The sequence below is a fragment of the Astatotilapia calliptera genome, chromosome 14, assembly GCF_964374335.1.
Source record: "Astatotilapia calliptera chromosome 14, fAstCal68.1, whole genome shotgun sequence".
In the NCBI taxonomy this organism is placed as follows: domain Eukaryota; kingdom Metazoa; phylum Chordata; class Actinopteri; order Cichliformes; family Cichlidae; genus Astatotilapia; species Astatotilapia calliptera.
In genome coordinates this window covers 41,051,547-41,076,200 of record NC_137435.1, presented here as the reverse complement: position 1 = coordinate 41,076,200, position 24,654 = coordinate 41,051,547, and the positions used below count along the sequence as shown (strand labels likewise).

The window sequence follows — 24,654 nt, the reverse complement described above, 5'->3', positions numbered from 1 at the left end:
GAATCCACCAATCAGAGAGCCTGTGTACTTTTTCCCGCCAAAACATGTGCCTCTTTTTACACACGCAGCACAGAGAGGCACAGGATTATTGCAGCCTATTTCTCATAGTGAGGACTCCCCTCAAACAAATGACCATAATTTCCAAACCGTAGGGGCTAGAGCGGTCATTCTTACACCGTTTTGTTCAGAAGAGATGGGGGAATCTTCCAGTGTTTACAATTTATCATTAAAATATGAATTATTAAAGATATTTGACTTGTAATGCACCATAACTGAGTAGAGCGAAGCAAAAACTGCCTTGACTTGCCCTCAAACAACGCTTTCTAACTCGAAATCTATTTGGAGTATCGATATCATTCTTTCACCGTAAGAGACAGCAGGCTTTGGTGAACAATCATGGAAATTTTCAGGTCTCTGTGGAAATCCAACAAAAAGTTATGACGAGAGAAAAAAGTGGTTCATTTCCACAGTTTGAAATCTGAAGAAATCTGAGCGAAGGACGAATTTCCTACCCTCAAACAAGTCCAACTCATTTCAGAACGGTAATAGGTGAGAAAGAAATTCTTGAATTGTGAGCGTCAGGGGTGTCTGAAGATATTCGGGGACAAGCCTCATGTCTTAACTTTGCTTCGTTAAGGAGATATGACGATTCGAATATGCCTCTCATTACAGAAATCCAGCGGTGATTTTGAACAAGCTCTCCATTCACTTTATATGGAGAGTTTTCTGACCTTGTGTTAGTCTGAGGAGATTTGCAAAAATTCTATAAATCCCACAACAATGATGGTGACATTTTCTGAAAGCCAGCAAAAATACCTACGTTTTGATGTATAATTTGTGGAAGTTGAGTGAAATTTGAGCAAGTAGCAGGAAGTTGTTCGGACATGAAGTGAAAATTGCAAAACCTTCAGTGGCACACTGGAAGCCAAGAGCATAGCAACCATAACAACACATGTATTTTGTGAAAAATCACAATTTTGCAACTCAAAACTTTAAGAGGCATAAAAGTAAAACAGTAAAAGATTTGAAAAAGCTGAATCATACCTGAATAGCCCAATAATTTGTGAACATTTTAAAGTTTGAATGGTTGTTCTAGGTGAAAATATGAGGAAGTAGTTAAGTTTCAAAAACAAGCAAATTTTAGCAGAATTGCTGAAGTTTCCCATTCATTTCAATGGGACAAATTAAAGGAAAAAAGCTTAATATTTTAAAAAGTATAATAGTTAAAAATAGCAAAAGTCATAGCGCACATTAGCAGAAATAGCAGAATAGTTTAAAATTTGAACGGTGAAAATCGGCTGAAAATTGTGGAAGTAGTTAAGTGCCAAAAAGTGTACGGAAGCAACTAGAATAATAATAAAGAATAAAGAGAAACAGGAACTCAATAGTGTGGATGCTTAAGCATCCACACAATAAAGAATAAAGAGAAACAGGAACTCAATAGTGTGGATGCTTAAAGCATCCACACAATAAAGAGAAACAGGAACTCAATAGTGTGGATGCTTAAAGCATCCACACAATAACAAGAAAAGGAAAACTTAAATAATCACTCCTGCTGCAGCTATCCAATTAATCAAAAACACAGTGAGGGTGCACAAAGACAACTAAACAGATTTGTCTGGCTTATACCAAGCAACACAGGTTCTCAAAAAAACAGTTCCCCCATAAACACCACATGTTAATATCAAATCCACTGATCCACACTGAAGTCCATGAGTTTAATCTGAATGTCCATGAGAGATGTCCAAGCGCTATTGTCCATAAATGAAGGGAATGGTGTGTATGATTGCGGAAATCAGTGTATTTGGAAAATGGGACAGAGCGTTGTCTTTGATAGCTTCCTACCCAACCGGTGGAAGCGTCAATTGCAGAATGTGTCCTGCTCCTAGCCGTTCATTGGCTCGCCATCCTTTTTCATACCCCAACAAGGTTCACCTGGCCTGCATTAAATAAACAAGGCCAATAAGAAATCACAAGAATAATACAAAAATGTCAGCCAATTAAGCTAAATACATTAAGTTATTCTTGTTCCTGTGTACACAATTTATAAATAAATAAACAAACAATATATTGGTTAAATATAATATTCCTAACCAATAAGAATTTAACTGAAAACATTTCAACTGCTACATAGAATAGAATAGAATTCAACTTTATTGTCATTGCACATGCACAGGTACAGGGCAACGAAATGCAGTTTGCATCCATCCATCCAGAAGTGCTTTAGTGATATAGATATATTACAATATATATTAGCAATAATATAGATGTGTGAGTATATTACCGAAATGGGTCTATTATGGTATGTTACAATGTACACGGTATGAAGTATGTTGTGAATATTCTATAACTATAAGTATGTACAGGCTGTAGTGAGTACAAGCTATGTACAGGATATGAACAGGATATAAATATGAAAAACTATACAGAATATGAAATAAATAACTTTACAGAATCTGGGATATACAGCTATACAGAAATGGGAACTATGCAAGTTGTAAACAGTTGCAGGATTAAAGATTATCGAATGTACAGAATGATTATTTACACACATACATACATACTATGTAGCTCCACAACATTTGTTATTCAACAACTATCAGTCAAATCAAAATCAAATTGTTTGGACCGGCAGCAGCCGATTAGGGTCAGCTGGTAGCAATACAAACAGTCAATTAAAAGTTCAAACTCACCAATTCCGTTCTGTTCAGTGCACAACAACATTATGGCTCTGGCTCACAGTAATCAGCACCTAAGTTGCATAAGTTAGTTGGTGTTAAAAAAATGCATTAAAACGGGAAAAGCAAATGTTTGCCAATACACACCTGCAACAGCTCTGTCACCTGGCTTGCCTCCACGCATCTGACGGGAGGAAGTCGGGACAGGCTTACTATGACCTACATGCCATCCGATTGGCTGAGCAAAGTCATGTGGTTGGAGTCATGCATTTGTGATGCGTTCAATGGCAGGAAATAAGTGCAGGAAATTACTCTGGGTTACACTCCCATTCTACTTTTAAGATAAGATAAGATAAGATAGAACTTTATTAATCCCTCGGGTGGGTTCCTCTGGGAAATTAGGTTTCCAAAAGCACAGCACCGACAGAAGTTACAGAATGTTATATATATATATATATATATATATATATATATATATATATTAGGGGTGCAACGATACACAAAATTCACGGTTCGGTTCGGTTCGATACTTTGGTGTCACGGTTCGATATTTTTTCGATACAAAAAAAAATGTTCATGCCTTTTTAATTTGTCATTTATTAAAATTATAAATATATATTTTAACTCAAAAGTACAGTTTTTAAATTTAACCCTAACCCTTGTGCGTGTTTTTTATTTTGACAGCGAATGCGCACCTGCGGACCACTTATGTGCAGCCCTGGTTATTTAGCTCGTCATATCACAGCCACAGAAATTCTTTTGTCCATGGAACCATAAAGCTGCACTTTCTTTTTGCCTCATAGTCTGATTTGTCATAACTTCTCCGTTTTGTGGTAAGCTTTTCTTTGGCTGTCACTTCTTCACCCTGACCTGTCTTATTTGGCTCAGCAGAACTAAAATATATATCCTGCTGCTTTTACACACGCACTCACATAACGCTCAGCGATTCTCTGCGCGATCAACCTCTCACATGTTTAAGCTGCGGGAGATTTCACTTGTCATGTTTGCATAGTAAGCTAACGATTAATAAGACGATGTCAGAGGAATTGGTGCACAAATTATCATCACTCACAGATCAGTGCTGTCGCTCTCTATACACAGTTCGCACGATTGCAAAGTGAAAGCAAAAAAACAAGCGCAAATTCAAACGCGATTTCAATATGTCACATATTGACAGTGGCTCACCGATGCCAATGACATAATTACCCAGCTACATTTCTGAAAAAATGCAAAAGCATTGACATATATTTTTCCTACAATAGCCCGACGGGCAGGGCAGAGATAGATTTTGGTAGCCCGACTGAAAAGATCGCTAGCCCCGGGACGTCGGGCTAGCGATATTGCAAGCCCTGTGTCTGATTGAGGAATCACTCATCTTTGGAAAAGAGAGTTTATTACAGAGAAATGTCTCTTTCCAAAATAAAAGCTATACTATCCGCTTCTTCTGGGCTATATTCTCAGCAGCATAAGGAGAATCCTGTGCTAACAGCTGTCTAAATGACTCGGCTAAAGTTAGTAGCATGCTTGTTGTTTTTGTCTTTGCACTAGGATGATGTCGGCGTAAATGTGCAGTCATATTCGTTGTGTTCCCACTAGTGCTTTCAGGTTAATCTCGTTGAAATGACCTTAACGCCACAACACGGCAAATCTCCGTTAACGAGCTACCGCCGATCGCTCCGTGCATGGGGCTAGACGGCCAACACGTTAACGAGCTAACTGCGCTAACACACTAGTTCCCACCCATGTAATTGAGCATTGCATGGCACATCCAACATACTGTTTTACTTTAGTCCATGACTCGCTTACCTTCAGGGTCATACGTCACATGAAAACCAAAATAATTCCAAACGCCAGATCTGAATGAGGGTGGGGGAGGTCCATGTTGCAAGGAGAGCTTAACTTCTGTCTCGCTAGCTTGCCCTGCGCTCTTCCTTCTGACTATGCTGTCTGTGTTGAGCACTCAGTGGATCTGCGCTCGACAGTGCAGCCTAGGCGGAGTAGTCGAACGCAGATTCACTGAGCGCTCAACACAGACAGCATCGTCAGAAGGAAAGTTGATAAAATAAATTACAAATTTTGTATTGTTCGATACATATGCGTACCGAACCGAAAGCACTGTATCGAACGGTTCAATATCGATACGAATATCGTTGCACCCCTAATATATATATATATATATATATATATACATATATATACATATATACATATGTAACATAAAGACAAGAAAGCTCCTTACCATGCATGGAGGGTTTCACCCCAAATCCAGCACCCTGAGGCTGTACGCTAAGCGGAAGGAAGGGGGCCGGGGACTGGTGAGTGTCAGCACCACAGTCCAGGATGAGACAACGAACATCCAAGAATACATTGGGAAGATGGCCCCAACTGACCGAGTGCTCAGTGAATACCTCAGGCAGCAGAAACCCAAGAAAGAGGAGGGAGACGAGGAACCATCATGGAAGGACAGGCCCCTGCACGGTATGTACCACCGGCAGATAGAGGAGGTGGCTGATATCCAGAAATCCTACCAGTGGCTGGACAAAGCTGGACTGAAAGACAGCACAGAGGCACTAATCATGGCAGCACAAGAACAAGCTCTGAGCACAAGATCCATAGAGGCTGGGGTCTATCACACCAGGCAAGACCCCAGGTGCAGGCTGTGTAAAGATGCCCCAGAGACAATCCAGCACATAACAGCAGGGTGCAAGATGCTAGCAGGCAAGGCATACATGGAACGCCATAACCAAGTGGCCGGCATAGTGTACAGGAACATCTGTGCCGAGTATAACCTGGAAGTCCCGAGGTCAAAATGGGAGATGCCCCCAAGGGTGGTGGAGAATGACCGAGCTAAGATCCTGTGGGACTTCCAGATACAGACGGACAAAATGGTGGTGGCTAACCAACCGGACATAGTGGTGGTAGACAAACAGAAGAAGACGGCCGTAGTGATCGATGTAGCGGTTCCGAATGACAGCAATATCAGGAAGAAGGAACACGAGAAGCTGGAGAAATACCAAGGGCTCAGAGAAGAGCTCGAGAGGATGTGGAGGGTGAAGGTAACGGTGGTCCCCGTGGTAATCGGAGCACTAGGTGCGGTGACTCCCAAGCTAGGCGAGTGGCTCCAGCAGATCCCGGGAACAACATCGGAGATCTCTGTCCAGAAGAGCGCAGTCCTGGGAACAGCTAAGATACTGCGCAGGACCCTCAAGCTCCCAGGCCTCTGGTAGAGGACCCGAGCTTGAAGGATAAACCGCCCGCAGGGGCGTGCTGGGTGTTTTATATATGTATATATATGTATATATATATATATATATATATACACACACACACACATATATAAATAAAATATACGAAGGGGATAGAATAAATAGGAATAAAAATAAAAATACAAGTGAATTGCACATTTCAAGTATTGAGGTCTATTGCACCAAATACTAAATACTCTAGGAACAACAAGTAGGCCTGCAGTGTGAGAGCGAAGTGCTCTAATAGGGTGATATGGTACTACAGGGTCATTAAGATAAGATGGGGCCTGATTATTTAAGACTTTGTATGTGAGGAGCAGTGTCAGGGACCAAGCAGTAAGGTATAAAGGACACAGGTGTTTAATTCGAAAAAGGGGTTTTATTGAGGGAGAGGGAGGTCTGGGCCTCTTTGCTTTGCTTAGGCTGCTGCCCCCGCGACCCGGTCCCGGATAAAGCGGATGAAGATGGATGGATGGATGGGTTTTATTGACCCAAAAGTATGAAAAGATATTTTTGTCAGCCTGGCTACAGAGCTGAAGAGAAACCTGGGGTTGTTCTTATTTTCTTCAATCAGTGATGAATAGTAAGATGTTCTGGCTTTGTGGAGGGCTTTCTTATAAAGCAGCAAACTATTTCTCCAGGCTAAATGATGATCCTCTAAATTTGTGACACGCCATTTCCTCTCCAGATTACGAGTCATCTGCTTTAGGGTACGTGTTTGAGAATTATTCCACAGAGTCAGGTACTTCTGATTAGAGACCTTAGTTTTCAAGGAGCTACAGTATCCAGAGTCGTACGTAGTGAGGAGGTGAAATTATTAACAAGACAATCGACCTCTGTTGGGGTAGCGTTCAGATAGCTGCTCTGCTCTATGTTGGTACAGGGCATTGAAGATGATAACAGTGGGTGGATTATATTCTTAAACTTAGTTACAGCGCTTTCAGAAAGACATCTACTGTGATAAAGTCTACTCTCCACCGCTGTGTAATCAATTATTGTAAATGTAAATGTTATCAGGAAATGATCAGACAGCAGAGGGTTTTCAGGAAACACTGTTAAATGTTCAGTTTCTCTGCCATATGTTAAAACAAGGTCTAGAGTGTGATTAAAGTGGTGGGTGGGTTCTTTTACATTTTGAGAGAAACCAATTGAGTCTAATAACAGATTAAATGCCATGTTGAGGCTGTCATTTTTAGCATCTACATGGATGTTAAAATCACCCACAATAATTATTTTATCTGAGCTCAGAACTAAATTAGATATAAAGTCTGAGAAATCAGACAGAAACTCTGTGTAAGGCCCAGGTGGACGATTGATGATAACAAGTAAGACTGGTTTCTGAGTTTTACAGCTGGGGTGGACGAGGCTAAGCATCAGACTTTCAAATGAATTAAAAGTCTGTCTTGAATTCTGCCAGAGTACGAGAGCTTAGCATGAGTCACAGGTCGAAATAATCCTCATTTGTGTTATTCTAGGCCTGCAGTCTCTCAGTTCGCCCGGCTGTCTACAAAGAGCTCTGCCGTCTTTAAGCTAACCTCCTCTGATTGGCTGCCCCTCACCAACAGAATATACTAGCAGAGACTGGGCGGGGCTTGTGTGCTCACAGTCAGCGCTGTCTGCAGTCACGCTGAGACTGGGGTGGGTTTGTGAATAACTGTGTCAATAACTGTGTTTCTGTGCATATTAAACAGTTAATCGCTGAATTCATGTAACTACCAACAGACACATTCATCCAATCACAGACTGACTTTGTCAGTCTAATTAGAGGGGAACTGTGTCCTTATTGCTTTGACCAAAAATATGAATGCAAATGTTTGCTGAGCACGTTTACAGCTGCATTCTCCTAAATGGCCACCAGAGGGCGAGTCCTCTGGATGTAAAAGAAGAGAAGTCTATGGAAAACCAGCCACACTCGCTTTGGAGCCTCGGTAATGGCTTTCCTGTTCAAACAGTCCTATCGAATAAATGTTCTTTTGGTAATTATTGTCCCCAGTAGAGTCACAGAGCATGATGGCTATGTTTCAGGCCTATCTTGGCATTGACACGCCGCTAGCCCACAAGCATGCAGAATCCCTCAGTTCTCTTTCATAGCATTCGTTTCGTGTCTCACTATGGGAACGCCTTGTAACGTTGGGTTGTGTTGTGTGGTTGAGAAGAGGCGGCAAAACACCTAGCAGGCTAGGCGGAAGGATACACACCCACACTGGTATCAGTAATCCACGGTGGTTCTTTAATACGCATTCTTCAGCAACCATATAAAAGCCCGGCTGAACGGCTGCGGCTCAACAACAGAATGCCCAGCGTTCATACAACCCAAGCGTTGCAAACAAAACAAAAAAAAGGGTCTGGAAAAGAAAACATAAGTCCCTCTCTCGTTAAGCACGAGCGTGAAGGCACGTGTCCCCACAATCACAGAGAGAGAGAGAGAGAGCAAGAGCAGTGGCACACACTGATGACACCATCAACCCTCGACTTGGGTGTCTTAAAGGGACACCACACCATAGTGGCTGTTACATATTCCCCCCGGGTTAAACAAAGGCTGCCCTCAGCCGGACCCAGGTGACCCTCCTCCCGCTACCCCCTTTCACCACACATAGCTACTTTAGGTAGTAAGCAGGTCGTGGAGGAATTGTTACACACCTGTACAGCATTGGTACAGTCCAGACTTAACCAGCCTCCATACATGGTCAGCAGGATAAGAAGTTAAAACCAAAACAGGGAAATGTACAGTGCAATATTGACAAACTGGCATACATGACAGTGTCCCACATGGTGAATGTCCATTTAAATAAATGTTATAGAAATAAAATAAACTTAGCATAGCCAGGACAATTACAGAATGAAATTCCCTTTTTCTTTCATTGCGTTTCTTCTACTTCACAAACTTGCAACAGACAGCATAATATGTGAAAACAGTACCAGAAAGTACTGTAGAAAACCCAAACAACAGTCATGTTACAACAGTAACCAACACGAAATACATAAGAAAAAAATGCAAATTCAGGAACTATGGCAAAGCTGCATCGAACCCACGCCCAGGAAACGCAGGTCCACGCGCATCCAATGGAGCCACGACGAAGAGGCCAAACAGAGAACGGCGCCACAGTCCACAAACCACGCTGGGGCAGCTCCAGCCGTTGCCATGGAAATGCACCGCCGCGACCCCTTGATCCTCCCGACGTCCTCGTCCAGGCCAGCCTGGTCCGTTCCCGCGAAACATGGCGGACAGCCACTTTGCCGCGTCGTACCTTTTTATGTACCAATCATCAGATGCTCGAAGATACTGCATACTGAGGTCCAAGAGAAGATGTTCGGGCGCCATTTTGTAACGTCGGGTTGTGTTGTGTGGTTGAGAAGAGGCGGCAAAACACCTAGCAGGCTAGGCGGAAGGATACACACCCACACTGGTATCAGTAATCCACGGTGGTTCTTTAATACGCATTCTTCAGCAACCATATAAAAGCCCGGCTGAACGGCTGCGGCTCAACAACAGAATGCCCAGCGTTCATACAACCCAAGCGTTGCAAACAAAACAAAAAAAAGGGTCTGGAAAAGAAAACATAAGTCCCTCTCTCGTTAAGCACGAGCGTGAAGGCACGTGTCCCCACAATCACAGAGAGAGAGAGAGAGAGCAAGAGCAGTGGCACACACTGATGACACCATCAACCCTCGACTTGGGTGTCTTAAAGGGACACCACACCATAGTGGCTGTTACAGCCTCCTGCGTGACCTCATCAGAAGCTCAAATACCATTACGCCAGCCCTTACAGGCTGGCTAGGTGACGCCCATGTCAGGAGGGGCCAGTGCCTCCCTATATAATAGGCTGACATAGCGTCAGATGTCATTCAAAAACCTCTTCTCGCTTCTCACAGAAGCCTGTAGACAACTGTGCTATTGGGTGCTAAAGCTAAACTGTCCACAGATTCGAGTGAACAACTCGGTCGCCGGGCGCTTTGTTCCCAGCTTTTCAGTTGTCCACTAGCATACAAGCAGTAGCAATACTGTTCTGTAGCTAGTGCTGGTGCCAAGTAGCAATACTTTCACCCAGGGAAGTAGCAATACTTTCACCCAGGGAAGTAGCAATACTTTCCGAAAGCGAAGTAGCAACACTTTGCTAATAAAGGTACCCCTAGCTTCACCATCAGGTAGCGATACCCTTCGACGCTAGCGGTTTTACACATTAGGTAGCAATACCTGTAGAAAAGTAGCAACACTTTTCAACCCACGTTAGCGAGGAATAGCAATATTCTCCGCACTCAGTGTCAGTCTCGCTAACGTGCGCAACCCTCTAGCTAACCATGGCTACGACGGCCAACGAAGTTGCAAAACTTTGTCCTTGCGGCAAGAAGATTCTGCCTGGGATACACACCCCGTGTGTGCGGCATGCCTGGGCTTATCTCACGCTCAGGCTGCCCTGACACCTGCACACGACTGTATCCACTGCGTGGCTTTCCCACGCAAACTACTCCGCCGCAGGCTAGCTCGCCAGGCTAACCTGTCGGGCGGCGACCCTTTGCTGTGTGAGGCTGCTGCGGCGCAAGGAGAAACTGAGATGCCCGATGATTTGGCCGCAACGCCAGGGCCGAGCTGGGCAGAGGCAGACCCTCAGCCCATCGCGACCGCTTTCCCGTCGCTGGAGGCACACGGAGATCGTGTGTTTTTCCGCGATGCTGGAGTCACCTGGGGAGGAGATGCTAACGAGGACGGAGATGAGTCGGCTAACTTGGAGCTCCTGCTGTCTGACGACGGCGAGGAGGAAGATTCCACCTCCTTGGCTAGCATCAGCTGGGCTGCAAAGCCCTCGGCTACCGGCGAGGTTGAAAAACCGACACCGCCGTCTCCCCTGGATCTCGACATGCAGGACATGTGCAAGCGCGCAGCCGCTAGGCTCAACATCCCGTGGCCCGCCATACAAACAGAGGTTGTAAAGTCTCGTTTTGACGGTAAGAAATTGCCGAAGGCGAAAAAGACGGGGAAGCATGTGTTGCCTGTTTTCCCTGAGCTACTCGATGAGATAGCGGTGACGTGGAAAGCAAAACCTTGCAGCGAGAAACACCCCGTCGTGGGGAGCTCCCTGCTGGATTGTGAGGGGATGGAGTCTATCGGCCTCCGCCGGATGCCACAAGTGGAGCCGTTGGTGGCGAGCCATCTTCACCCGAAGACGTCTCTGTCCTCATCGGCCCCATCTCTCCCCTCCAAAACAGACCGCTTCCAGTCTAGCCTTACAGATAAGTGCTACAAGGCAGCGGCTCTGTCAGTAAGAGCCCACAATGCCTCTTCTATGCTAATGGCTTACCAAGCTAGAAGAGGACATGACAGCTAACACAGATACCACAGTGTGGAAAGAAACCTGCGTTATAACTGACCACGTCCTCCGCCTCCACAAGGTAGCCATACAGGCTACTGGGAGAGCCACGGGCCTCATGGTTCTTCAGGAGCAAGCACGCTGGCTCGGGCTCACCAACCTGACGACTAAGGAAAAAGAGGAACTCCTCGACCCCCCTGTCGTCCCTCACGGTCTCTTCGGTGCGGCTGTTACATCCATGCAGAAGAGATGTGAGGAGAAAAAGAGAGATGATGAGGCTCTGAAACTCTGCCTGCCGAGGAGGGCCCAGCACGCCACCCCAGCAGCGCCGCGCCAGTCATTCGCGCAGGCAGCGTCTCGCCCGGTCCCAGCTTTCAGGATTCCCAAAGTGCCTAAGACGCAAGCAGCCCCCCAGGCTGCCGGGGCCCCTAAGAATCCATGGACTCGGAAGCAGTCTCCCCAGGCCAGACCTCAAGCGGCCCCTCCTCCTCCCCCCGCTGCCGCGATCGTGAGGAGGAAGAAGCGGCCGGCCTGACAGCCTCTCCTCTAGGCGGGAGCGAACCCAGTTTCCCCCCTTCATGGGCCACCCTCCCGCCTCCCAGCTCCATTCCAGAGCAAGTTCAACGGGACATGTTCCACACAGAGTGCTTGACTCGGGCCGGCGTTCCTGTCACCGGACCCGCCAGAGGGAAAGAGAGCCAAAGTTCGCAGTGTTGTTTCACGAGCACTTCTCTCATGCATGCTGTATTAAAAGAGCCCCGACACGCGCATCCAGGCAGTTTGCCGAGGGCGCTGTCGAGTGTTGCAAAACACATGAGAAAATCAAACATGCTGAAAAACGGAGCACCGTCTACCATAACGCAGCCCGTGGAGACTCGCGTTTCCACGGCTGTGATGATGCAGATGAGCCCGTCACCTCGCTCGCCTGTGAGAGAGGTGACGGGACGCCGAAATGGCGTATGTTTCACGCTGCGACCACAAGGGGGCGCCAAAACGCCATATTCGGTGAAGTGGCCAGTGAGCGCTCTGTCTCTCCACATGAAGAGCTGGGCCACCTGCACTCAGTCAGCATGGGTGCTGAGGACATTGAAAAAGGGCTACAGGCTGCAATTCAGTGTCGCTCCACCACAATTCAAAGAAATTGTTTACTCCCGTGCTCCGAGCGAGTCTGCCAGTTTTCTCCTGGAGGAAATTTCCACCTTGAGAGACAAAGGAGCTATAAGAATTGTCCCTCCCGAGGAAATGCACAGCAGATTTTATTCAAGGTATTTCCTTGTGCCAAAGAAAGGGGGGAGGGGGATGAGAGCCATTCTGGATCTCCGTGCCCTGAACCGGCATTTGAGGACATACAAGTTCAGGATGTTGACGCACGCCTCGCTGCTACGGTTTGTACGAGCGGGCGACTGGTTCACATCAATCGACCTGAGGGATGCTTATTTCCACATCCCCATATATCCCCCACACCGAAAGTATCTGAGATTTGCTTTCCAGGGGATGGCATACGAGTTTGTAGTCCTGCCTTTTGGTCTCTCACTGAGCCCAAGGGTGTCTGTGAAATGCACCGAGGCAGCAGTGGCCCCACTCAGGAAAAAGGGCATTCGGGTGGCCACGTACATCGACGATTGGCTGGTGGCAGCCCCAACCCGCCAGGGAGCGACTTGTCACACAAATGCTCTCATACAGGGGTCCCCCAAGTTACACACGCTGGCACACAGACTGATAGTCTGGAGCAGTGTTCACCAGCTGTCACTGAGAGCAACTCACGTGCCGGGGATCTTGAACTTTGGAGCAGATCTTCTCTCCAGGGGCAACCCGCTGTATGGGGACTGGAAGCTTCACCCGGAGGTGGTGAAGCAGATCTGGCTGCGATTCGGTCTGGCGACCGTGGACGTTTATGCATCCAGGGAGGATGCTCAGTGTCCCCTGTTTTACTCGCTGAACGATCAGAGAGCTCCACTCGGGGTGGATGCTCTAGCTCACGAGTGGCCGAGAACCCTCCTCTATGCTTTTCCCCCAGTGGCCCTCATTTCTCCAACTCTGGCCAGAGTGAGGGAGAGAAGTCACTATATGATCCTGATAGCCCCGCACTGGCCAGGGAAACACTGGCTGGCGGAGATTTTTCAGCAGCTGTGCAGCCCACCTTGGCTGTTACCACTACGCAGAGACCTCCTGTCTCAGGCACAGGGGGAAATATTCCACCCCCACCCAGAGAGGCTGGCTCTGTGGGCTTGGCCCGTGAGTGGTTTAACCTGAACACGGTGGGGCTCCCTCATTGTGTTATCGACACTATTCAGTGTTCTAGAGCATCGTCTACTCGGACGCTATATGAGCATAAGTGGCATGTGTTTGAAAGCTGGTGCTTAGAATCACAGGCCATCTCTTTTCAGTGCTCGGTGGCTGTGATTCTGTCATTTCTTCAGGCCCTGATTGATAAGGGTAAAGCCTTCTCCACCATCAAGGTGTATTTGGCAGCAATTTCAGCCTGCCATATTGGTTTTGAGGGAAAGACTGTTGGCCAGCATCCCTTAATATGCCGTTTCATGAAGGGTGCACGGCGTAAATTGCCTACGTCTAGGCCATTGGCTCCATCATGGGACCTTCCCACAGTATTGGCTGCGCTCTCCTGTTGCCCATTTGAACCCCTGGAACAGGTTGAGTTGAAATTTCTGTCCTTGAAGACGGCTCTTTTAATTGCTTTAGCTTCTGCTAAACGTGTGGGAGAGATACACGCTCTCTCAGTGCATCAGTCATGCATTCAGTTCTCCTCGGATAATACGTGGGTCTGTATGCGGCTCAACCCTGCCTTTGTCCGGAAGGTTGTCGGCACATGTTCCCCTATAGAACTGCCGGCCTTTTGCCCACCGCCTTTCTTCTCAGAGGAGCAACGGCGGCTGCATACCTTGTGTCCAGTCCGTGCTCTGCGCATTTACATGGACCGAACCCAGAGTGTCAGACAAAGTGACCAGCTGTTCGTGTCCTGGGCTAAACCACATATGGGAAAGCCTGTGTCTAAACAGCGCCTCTCCCATTGGATAGTAGGGGCAATTGCCTTGGCCTATACTAGCAGGGGCCTTCAGCCCCCTGCTGGCTTACGTGCGCATTCCACTAGAGGTCTGGTGACCTCATGGGCTCTCTTTAGGGGAGTTTCTATTCAGGAGGTGTGTGCAGCTGCATGCTGGACCTCACCTCATACATTTGCTAGGTTTTACAGGTTAGATGTGACAGCACCTAACCTAACACATTCGGTCCTCAGTGCAGGTTCTTCCCGGGTGGGGGCCTCTCCCCTGTGAAGTGCTGTTGGGGACAGTTGTCTTCTTAACAGGCATGTCTGGCAATCCGGGAGTCAGTATTTCTCCCATAGTGAGACACGAAACGAATGCTATGAAAGAGAACTTAAGGTTATGTATATAACCCCGGTTCTCTGAGTAGCATGAGTGAGTGTCTCACCAGACCGCCCTCCTTGCTATGGAAGCGAGGAAGAGGTGGGCTTGTTTTGAATGACATCTGACGCTATGTCAGCCTATTATATAGGGAGGCACTGGCCCCTCCTGACATGGGCGTCACCTAGCCAGCCTGTAAGGGCTGGCGTAATGGTATTTGAGCTTCTGATGAGGTCACGCAGGAGGCGTTCCCATAGTGAGACACTCACTCATGCTACTCAGAGAACCGGGGTTATATACATAACCTTAAGTTTCAACCTGAGTTTCATGTGACGTCAGAGAACGACGGCTAAACAGTCAGCTGGAGGTCTGACTAACCTGCACGCGTACGTGACATCAGAGGCTGCGTCCGTTTATATGACGCCTAAGCCATCACTCAAACTTATCTCAGGACACACGCTTTTTTGCTCACAGTCATTTGTGGTGTCGCTGACTTCCTGTGGTCTCCACATCACTGCTAGCTGTTTCCTACATGGACGCAGTTTAAGTCCACATTCTAGTAAAAGTGTGTTTTTCTGTTACATTTGTCAATATAACACTACAAATCTCTGTTTCTACGATACAGTTTCAACTGAGGGAAACGACTTTTCTATGTTAAACTGTATAAAAGCGACCACGACGCTATTTCTGAAGTCCAAATCCCTGAGAGAGGAGTGTTCCTGCCTCCACCATCCTGGTTACAAAACCAGGATGTGACGAGGAGGGGCAAGTCTGACTGTGAGACCACATCCCGGCTGGTTGGGTTGTTAATCATGAGCTGCTAACATAGTATGTCCAACTTTTATTAAAAATAGTTCATATGTGTATTCAGGCGGACAGTGATCACTGAGGCTGAGACAGAAACCTGTTTCACAGAGTCTCCTGTAGAAGCAGACTGCTTTTCTTCACAGCTGTTACCTCACAAAGATTGCAGGCTTAAGCATTTCCACACTGGCTTCATTTGTCCCACCCAGAAGCTCCGTCCATGTTTTATATACCATCTATGGTCCATATGGCATTATTAATGTGTTACTATGGCAGCTTCCTTACAGTCAGTTTTCATTCGCAGTGAATGATGTGAGCGAGAGGAAGGATGAGGGGCAGCCCGACCAAAGAAGAAAAGTACATTGAGAAAATGATTCCCCGTCAGAAGTATTAGAAGTCAGCAATACTTCTGTGAACATCAAATTCAAATTCAAATTCAAATTCAAATTTTTATTTGTCACGTACACAGTCATACACAGTACGATATGCAGTGAAATGCTTGGACAACTGCTCGTGACCTAAAGAAAACAAAAAAGGAAAAGGCTATGAATAAGATAGGAAATAAATATGAAAAATTAAAAAGGGTAAATTTAACTGGGAAAGAATAAGATAAAATATATAAATTAAAGTTGAAAATAAAATAACTGTACAACAAAATACACAATATAGAACTATATAAGAATGTATGAAGAAATATAAATAAATATATACACAATAACAGCAGCTGTACAAGTATTAACTGGAAATGAAGAATATAATGTCCAGTGTTGTGCGATCCACATTATGTCTTGTGCAGTGCAAATATGCTTAAAGTGATTTAAGTAATGAAGTGAAACAATGTCCAGAAAGTCCAGTGTGTGTGTAAGAACTGTATGTGTGGGTCAGTACTGTGTGGTGGTGTGATTGAGAGACCGTATCGCCTGCGGGAAGAAGCTCCTCCTCAGTCTCTCTGTGTTGGTCTTCAGGGAGCGGAATCGCTTTCCTGACCTCAGCAGAGAGAACAGTCTGTTGTTGGGATGGCTGAGGTCCTTCACGATCTTCCTGGCCTTGGTCCAGCAGCGCCTGCTGTAGATTGAGTGCAGGTCAGGGAGCTCGGAGCGGATGGTGCGCTCAGCTGATCGCACAACCCTCTGTAGAGCTCGTCTGTCCTGCATGGTGCTGTTCCCGAACCAGGTTAAGATGTTTCCCGCCAGGATGCTCTCTATGGTGCACGAGTAAAAGTTCCTGAGCACCTTGGAGGGCAGTTGGAAGTCTCTCAAGCGTCTGAGGTGGTAGAGACGCTGACGGGCCTTCACTCCAACAAACGTCACTCGTTGGCTGATATTAGTTGTTTTGTGTTGACTGTGATGTGTTCAGAGGAAAGAGAGCGAGCAGGAGAAAACAGGCAGAACAGAACGACCAGGTAAGGTAGAGTTTTACAGGGACAAATATTGATCATTTTTACTGTTATTAAACCAACCTAAGATGGATTCTGTGTAAAATGTGAATAAATCTAGGATACAGTGATTTGAAGATTTCATAAATGCATTTTGTATTTCCAATCGAACGTGGAAAGAAAACCAAATGTTTAAAAATTTGATACAGCAGCATCAAATCGTAAGACGGCTGGAAAAGGTATGAAAAAAACAAAGAGCTTGAGAAACCTAAACATGAGCAGAGGTTTACCAATCAAAGGAAACAAGAATAATGTTCAGTGTGAAGACTTAAACTCATGTGGCTGTAGCAGAAGTCAACACTGGGCACCCCCAGAAGGCCCTCACTCCATAGCTCTGGGGGACTAGTTGTGTTTTGTGCAGTTGAAATAGGAACAGCTAATGTGGTCATAAAAAGCTTTTTAACCATTTTATGGCCCTTTTCATGTTCGTAGAGCTGCAAAATGAAACCTACTCTCCACTGCTGGCTCCAGAGGATCCTCAACCACAACCAGAACCGTCACCAATCAAGGATCAAAGGTTCCTCCTTTTCTCACACAAATACAACAGCATAGCTAACCATGTGCAGGCTGGCCTCGATAACAGAGTGCTGGCCCTCTACAAGAAGTCCAAAGTCTTCAAAAACAACTTGCCACATCTTGGAAAACTCTGTGTCCCCTCTGAGCACCATCCTAACCCACAGTCCTGCTCCTCCACGCTTCAGACTAATGCTGCTGAGAGCGGGTTGAAAGGTGGACTGTACAGCTCCTGTCACGGTCCCCGTGCCTGCTCGGCTGGCCCTGTGTGGCTACATGTTATGTTTTGTCTTTTCTCTCTCTCCTCTCTCTCTGCTCGCTGCCTGGGCGGAGCTCATTGTGAGCTCCCGGCCTCCACCACCTGTAGGCAATCACCTGTGGCTCCTCACCCTGTTTGCTCCCGCTACTTAAGGCAGTGACTGAGAGCACCTCGCCGCTGGACTATTGAATAACGCTCGTCAGTGCTACTTTAGCCTCAGCCAGTTTTGAGCTCTGTCCGTAAAAGTTCCGTGCTAACCCTTGTTCTCTGTATGCAGATTTCTCGTGTTTTGGTTTGGAGACTCTGGACGCTTTTCCCGACCCCGCTCTGCACCCCTGGGAACCCTGGCCCCCTTCTCCCTCACCTGTATATAGTGCACCTGGAGTGTGTAAATAAACCTGTTTTTCTGAGACTACAGTCTGCGCCGAGTCCTCCCTGCTCCTCCGTGACAGCTCCCCTGCCAATGTGCCCTCACGCTCCATAGTCCAGGCCACTTGTCTGGGGGGAAGTCTAAGCAGTGACTTGGGTGGTGACCCAACATTTAATAGTACAGTGTCCGCTGCTCATATTCAGCGCTCCACACAGCTGCTCCAAACCTCGGGACCAAGCATGGCCGAGTGGAGAAACAACCTGTACAAACTCATCTCTCTGCATGGATTCCAGTCTGCACGGGCAGCACGTTTACACATTTCAGAGCACGCACACACATTTGCTACTGACGTGCAGCTCGTGGCAGATATTCCCCCACCTCAACCTCAGCTGGCAGCAGCACATCAGAGGGTGGTTCAGAAAATCGAGCTGAAAGACACCGTAGAGACAGCCGGCGGTTGCTTCTACCGTATCATTCCAGTGAGTTCCCAGCACAACTTTGTCACTGCACAGCTCTGCGGAAAGACCCGGTATGGACGCCTGGAGTTTGGTTGGACGAGGGGATGTGAGGAAGAAAAGCTGCTCAGGGTGTCATCACGCAAGTCGAGGGACCACAGAGCGGAAGATTAAAACTGTGTTGTCCCATTAAATGTGAACATAACATGCGGTACATTCGATTTTGTCTAAATGTGCTGATTCTGATGCTGTTAGCTTCACTTTCTTTATCAACACAACACAGGATACATCCTAGGGACTAATCCTGCCGCTTTTCTGTCAAACCCAAATCTTCCACAGCAAACTCCCACGAAATGTAGACACCACAGAATGGCACTGTTTATGTTTCCAAGATAATATATCGGGAGGTTTTTGTTCGTTTGTCCTCGAACCACCAGCGGGTATCCATTTGGAGCTCTGAGTGAAATGTGTCTTAGACGCTGCGCTCTGGACTTACATTCACATCGTCAGTGAATGAAAACAGCTAGGGCTGAACGATTATGGAAAATAATCTAATTGCGATTTTTTGCCCCAATATTGCGATTGCGATGCGATATGCGATTATTTTTTAAGGTCTTTGTCTTCTGTATTATTAAACAAAGACAAGCAATACATCATATAGTATGGCCAATACTATATTACATTAATTTTAAACTGTTCTTTCCTGGAAGACAGACCTCTGTTATGATGACATGAGGTGATGCATGAATTGATGACTGACATTTTTATTTAACTTCTTCAATCACAACAGTATATTTGAACATACACAATAGTTTATTTTTAGCTTACAAACATCTGAGCATAAAGTGCTGACAAGGAACCCTGGTGTAAACATTAAAATGAAAGTCAGTACAATGTGCAGATTGCAGAAATATACATAAACAAAATCAGTGGCTTTACCACACTCAGTTTTTCGACATCTGTGAACTACTAGACAGTCATTCAATTAAAAAATAATATTAAATAAATCAAACTAATAAATAAAAAATACACACATCTTACTGATCTCTGCAGTCAGTAACATTACACATAAAGTGCAAACATAATAGCAATTGTATAAACACACACACAAACACGCCTTTAAAGTTTAAAGGCGTGAAATTGGACGGTCTAGTTCTGATTAGCGTCACCGCTGTCTCGGTGGAGTTTAATAAACTCGGCCGTCTGCTTCTTGCTATCTAAAATATAACCAGACACTGGTGTAAATTCTCGACTGTCTCATACTTCTGTTTAATAAGTTTTCTGTTTGACGTTTGGTCAGCTGTGTGAAAACCAAGGAGGAACCCACCCGGGGGATTAATAAAGTTTTATTTTATCTAATCTAATAACTTTAATCTCAGCCAAACCGATTTACTCACGAACAAACAAAACACTGAAAAAAGCCCAACAATAACATTTTTAGGTTGTCTAAGTGACTTATATATTACGTTTAACCCGAGCAGCGAAACTCCGCGGTGATCTGAAAATGATGTGCCGGGAGTTGTGCCGTTCTCGGCCGCATCAGTAACCCTCGAGCTCCCGGCTAGCTGTCGAGCTGGTGGGTAGCAGACGCCTCTGAAAACGTCGAAGCACTTTTGCAAATATGGGATATCTTGATAAACCGAGCAGATATTTGATGTTTACACAACTACTTTCTCGCCTGAAAATATGTTAAAAGTTTATTTTGTGACCCAGAAAGATTAGTATGAGTAATTTTAAAACTTAGTAGCGGCCGCCATTGCTGGAAACTGGAGTTTGGCTGGGCCGCGCTATGAATTCTGGGATATGGTAGTAATTTGGACAGCCTTCGGCGCGTCGCTGTGACGTAATTGGTCTACAAATGCGGCCTCAGGAGGATGCAGCCCATGAATTTGGACATGTCCAGAGTATAATTGCAGCCTTTGCGGTTAGAAAATTGCACTTGATCATGTCGCGATATTATCGCAAATGCGATATATCGTTCAGCCCTAAAAACAGCACCTTACAGGTGTGACATTATTGTCAAGTGCTACCAGGTAAATATTAATCCACAGAATAACTTGACGTCCCTCCTAGGATACATGTTTGACAGATTGTAGTCTAATAAGTCATTCACAGCAGTTTAAATATGGGCAGTCGTTTGTAGGCAAATACCTAAAATCCCTTTTTGGCACAACAGCAGAAATACCGAGCGGAAGATCAACATGTAGAAAGTCATCTAACAGGTGAAAGGCAGAGAGCCTCAGGGACTAGACTGAACGTGGCTGCTTTTGCACCCAAACGTTCAAAAACTGCCAAACAGAATTTGGAACGTGTGGACAAACTGAGCCGGTCACAGCGTTTCAATCAGGATGGACCAAGTTTACCTTCTTGTGCACCGAAGACACCAAAAATGTCAAAGTTACTTTTGAATTGAATTTATTTATTTAATAATGCCGCTGAGCTCTCATACGGTGGTAGCAATAGCACGGTGGTGCTACTCACACGGTAGCACTTTATGACAATGTCACACAATTAAGCATTAGTCAGGTATTAGTAAGCACTTAATACATCATATATATGTCATGACTCCTCCTTAGTATGTCATTCATAAATACAGGCATGTTTGCCAATCTGTTACAGCATTTACAGCTATCAGCGCTGCTCGCAATAACCACAGTCATAATTATAGTCATAGTGATAAGTCTGTATTTAAAAATGGCATACTAAGGAAGAGTAATGGCATAAAAATCATGAATTACAAACTTACTAATACCTGACTAATGATTAATAGTGTGACATTATTATAAAGTGATACGATTTATCCGAGTGAAAAGTGCCTTTAACATTAAATGTGCCTTAAGTGAGATCTGAGAAAGAGAATTGCTCAAATACAACATCACAGGGCTATAAATATATCATAGATATATAATAGGTCGGTGATTCTTGAGATAAGGGACAAAACATGTTCGCCAGATAAAACCCAATTTTGGGGGTTAAAAATATGCATACAAGTGTTACCCAACTGACTAAGAGACAAACCAAGGCAATGTTTACACAACAAAAGTATGATTTAGCATTTTTTATACATATATATTTATTTTAAATGGTACAATTCATTACCAGTACCTTAAAAATCCATTCTCCAGAAGCAGGTGTGATAATATTAAAATACAGAAAAAAATTAAAAGTAATGTAAAATTAAACATCACGGCTCTCGTCACTAAGCATTTACCTTATATAATATCAAAATATGCAATTGAAATTTTATTTTTACGTATTTTTTAAGTGATTAAAATCATGTCCAGAGTTTTTCTCAACACCATCTGATTTTTTTAAAAGTACAAAAAACTCGGGAATTATTGTGGGCAGCTTACACTCTGAGGACCCCTTTACCACTTCCTGTTTGATACTCATGCCATGAGGTCTTTTTATTTTTATTTCATTTATGACACACCTTTAAAACTGTGTCACAACCACAGTGCGTCAACACCAAAGTCGATGAAATGCAAGATTTAATTATTGTTTTTGTGAAAAGAGCTTCATTTAGGTAGACTGTAGAGGCCGTAAGCAGCTGATGAAAAACAAGATGGCTTCTGTCAGAAAAACATGTGTTTTGAGAGAAAGTTGGGTATTTTGTCAGCACCATCAGGATTTTTGTCTGACGGTGTTGACCCTTTTTCTAATGGTGTTGACAGAAAGTGTACTATTCATCATTCATTCATTCATATTAAGTTATTTTTATTAATATTTCAGTCATATTACTTCCTGTGTATTTCACTGATATTTCTGCTTTACAGATGTGTCGAATATTATCGAATTTGCCATATCCTGAATCTCATTGTTTATGTATACATTATTAATCTTGTAATGCTTAGTCCTCTGCATTTAACCCATTCACTCATTCATGCAGTGGGCAGCTACCAATCCAGGATAGCCACTATTCATTGGATTTGAACATTCAACCTTCCAATCATGTGGCATCTACTGAGCTATCTCTGCCCCGAGAGCTGGTCTTTAAGTGCTGATGTATGAATCCTGCTTCCGGACCCAAACTACTCTGTGTTTATTAAGCCTGTTGTGCTGCTAAAATGTTTTAATGCTTTTTATCTTGTTCTATTTAATCTGAACAAGCCCCTAAAAACAGTCAGTGATCAGCCTAACCATCAGAAACCCTGAATTAACTTTTATCTGGTGGAAAAAAAGTTGGTGTTCATCCTCCAGCTTCACTGTGTTTATGCTAACATAGCTGTGTCGCTAGCACATCACTATATAGCAGCTAGCCCAACTTCAGTAACCCGACAAACGTCACTGCTGTTTAGTTTTCTAGAAAACTAAACAGCAGTGACGTTTGACGTTTGACAGCTGTCTTCATTCATGTTGGAATGTAGGAGGAAACCAGCGAGCTAACTTCTAACTCACTGATCATTTTATTAAAGATGAAAGAATTTAGACAGTTTGTAACTCTCAGTGATGCCACAGAGCTCCTTTGACTTTGGGATCTGCAGCCGAGTTTCAACCTGGATTATTGCTTAATACATAATTGTGTTGTGAATATTCATCCTTAATCTGTATAAATGCATATGGTTCAGAAAAATTATAGTAATTACAAGATGGTACATTTCAGGCTAGAATGGCAAAGGGGAAGCTGTCAGAGGAACGAAAGAGAAGGAACAGGGAGGATCAAAAAAGGAGAAAAAATTTACAGCCAGCCTGAGTTGAAGAAAGACTTTCTCATAAAGGGAAAGATGGAGAAAGAGAGTGAAAGAGGGAAAAATAAAGAAAGAAAAAGGGCAGAAGAGAAGGTTTTGGAAACAAGCACAGAGACGAAAGGAGAGAAAGTCCAGCAGCGTCTAAACCCAACCACAGAGAACTTTAGGAATCAGCAGCAGGCGGCTACTTGCTGGTGAACTATTAAGATGCAGAACTTGACGTGTGCAAAAACAGAATTGTTATGATGCGTCTTGTGATATTACAAAGGTTGTTAAGGTTTAATGGTCATTTTGAAAGAAATAATATCTTGCTTTCTACTAGTGTGTCATCACCACCGTCAGCACCTTGTCAACTCCATAATATGGAGTTTTTGTTTATTTTTCTCTTTTGGAGAAACATATATTTTCCTCCCTCATGATCTTCCAATAAAAATACTCAATTTTCTCAATAAATGTGTAATTTGCATGCTGCTAAATATGATTGTTTCTTATAGAGATTAAATACAAGCTTCTGAAAATATGTATGACTGTAACTCTAATAATAAAAAGCCAAAACCATCTTACTTTTAAACCTGGTATAATTAGTTTGAAAACACATGTGCATAAGCAATAGAACAAAGAAGCTGCTAATAGTCAAAATAGCTGAAACAACTTCATTTAAAATATATATATTTGCATTTCTTTGTGTCTGACGGTGTTGACAAAAACCTTGCACTTCTCCAGCAAAAACATAAATTATTAAAACATCTTACACCTGGGAGACCAAAACATGGTGAGACAGACACAACTTTGTGTAACAACTATATGTAAATATGTTTTTGAAAAATCAAAAAATATATTTTAGAAAATTAAAACCTGTTTTGTCCCTAATCTCAGGAATCACTGAGATATATTTTGAGTAGCCAAAGGCACTAATTTCATAACGGACTCATTGTGAGATTATCCAATGTTTCACAACACACAGAAGGTTTAGCATCTTTAGACTGATTTCAAGTAGGAAATACTTGCCTCCTTCTCAGTTAGCACGCCCTTCACCCCGTCCTCATTTCTACACATTTATATGTCAGTGTAAAGATGTAAAAACTCTGACGCCTCCTTCCATTCAGAGTTTAGTTGCTGGGATACAGTGAAGTGCAACATGTAAAGATCCAGGGTTTCTAGTCCTTCTCTAAAACAGCTGCTTACAGGTTTAGGCCACGTCACAGTTCCTCACAGTGGGCAGCTGAAAACAACAGTTTAATTCATCCCATGCTCCCATCCGCGATTCAAGAAAACCCCAAACATCCAGCAGTGGCTGGGAATCCTCTGATCCTCACCTCTGATGTCCCTTTTCTGAAATGCTGCGTTACTTTTATTCCAGATGTTTGTGTCCCACAAAGGTTCTGCTTTTGCCTCGTCAGTGCACAGAATGTTCTCCCAAAGTTAAACCTTCTGGTTCTTCCTCTGAGCACTTCACACAACATTCACCCAAACACTTGTTTCTGTGCTCTGTCCAACATTCATTCATCATCAAGGTGGTTT

The 24,654-nt window shown here is 44.4% G+C and overlaps 1 protein-coding gene and 1 long non-coding RNA gene across 2 annotated transcripts; one reads left to right on the top strand and one right to left on the bottom strand.

The window, feature by feature from the left end:
- Positions 1-1,518: 1,518 nt before the first annotated feature.
- On the bottom strand, positions 1,519-2,883 carry LOC145420041 (uncharacterized). Its single transcript, XR_013901320.1, has 3 exons — positions 2,826-2,883; positions 2,694-2,752; positions 1,519-1,940 (listed from the first exon to the last, which is right to left on the bottom strand). It is a non-coding gene; the product is annotated as an uncharacterized LOC145420041 (long non-coding RNA).
- Positions 2,884-12,057: 9,174 nt separating this feature from the next.
- On the top strand, positions 12,058-13,482 carry LOC145419939 (uncharacterized). Its single transcript, XM_080288407.1, has one exon. The coding sequence runs from the start codon at positions 12,058-12,060 to the stop codon at positions 13,480-13,482; it is 1,425 nt and encodes a 474-aa protein (XP_080144533.1).
- The last annotated feature ends 11,172 nt before the right edge of the window (positions 13,483-24,654 follow it).

Bases quoted from the DNA above. Each gene is read 5' to 3' on its own strand.
- LOC145419939 (XM_080288407.1), top strand. From the start codon at position 12,058: ATGCTGAAAAACGGAGCACCGTCTACCATAACGCAGCCCGTGGAGACT.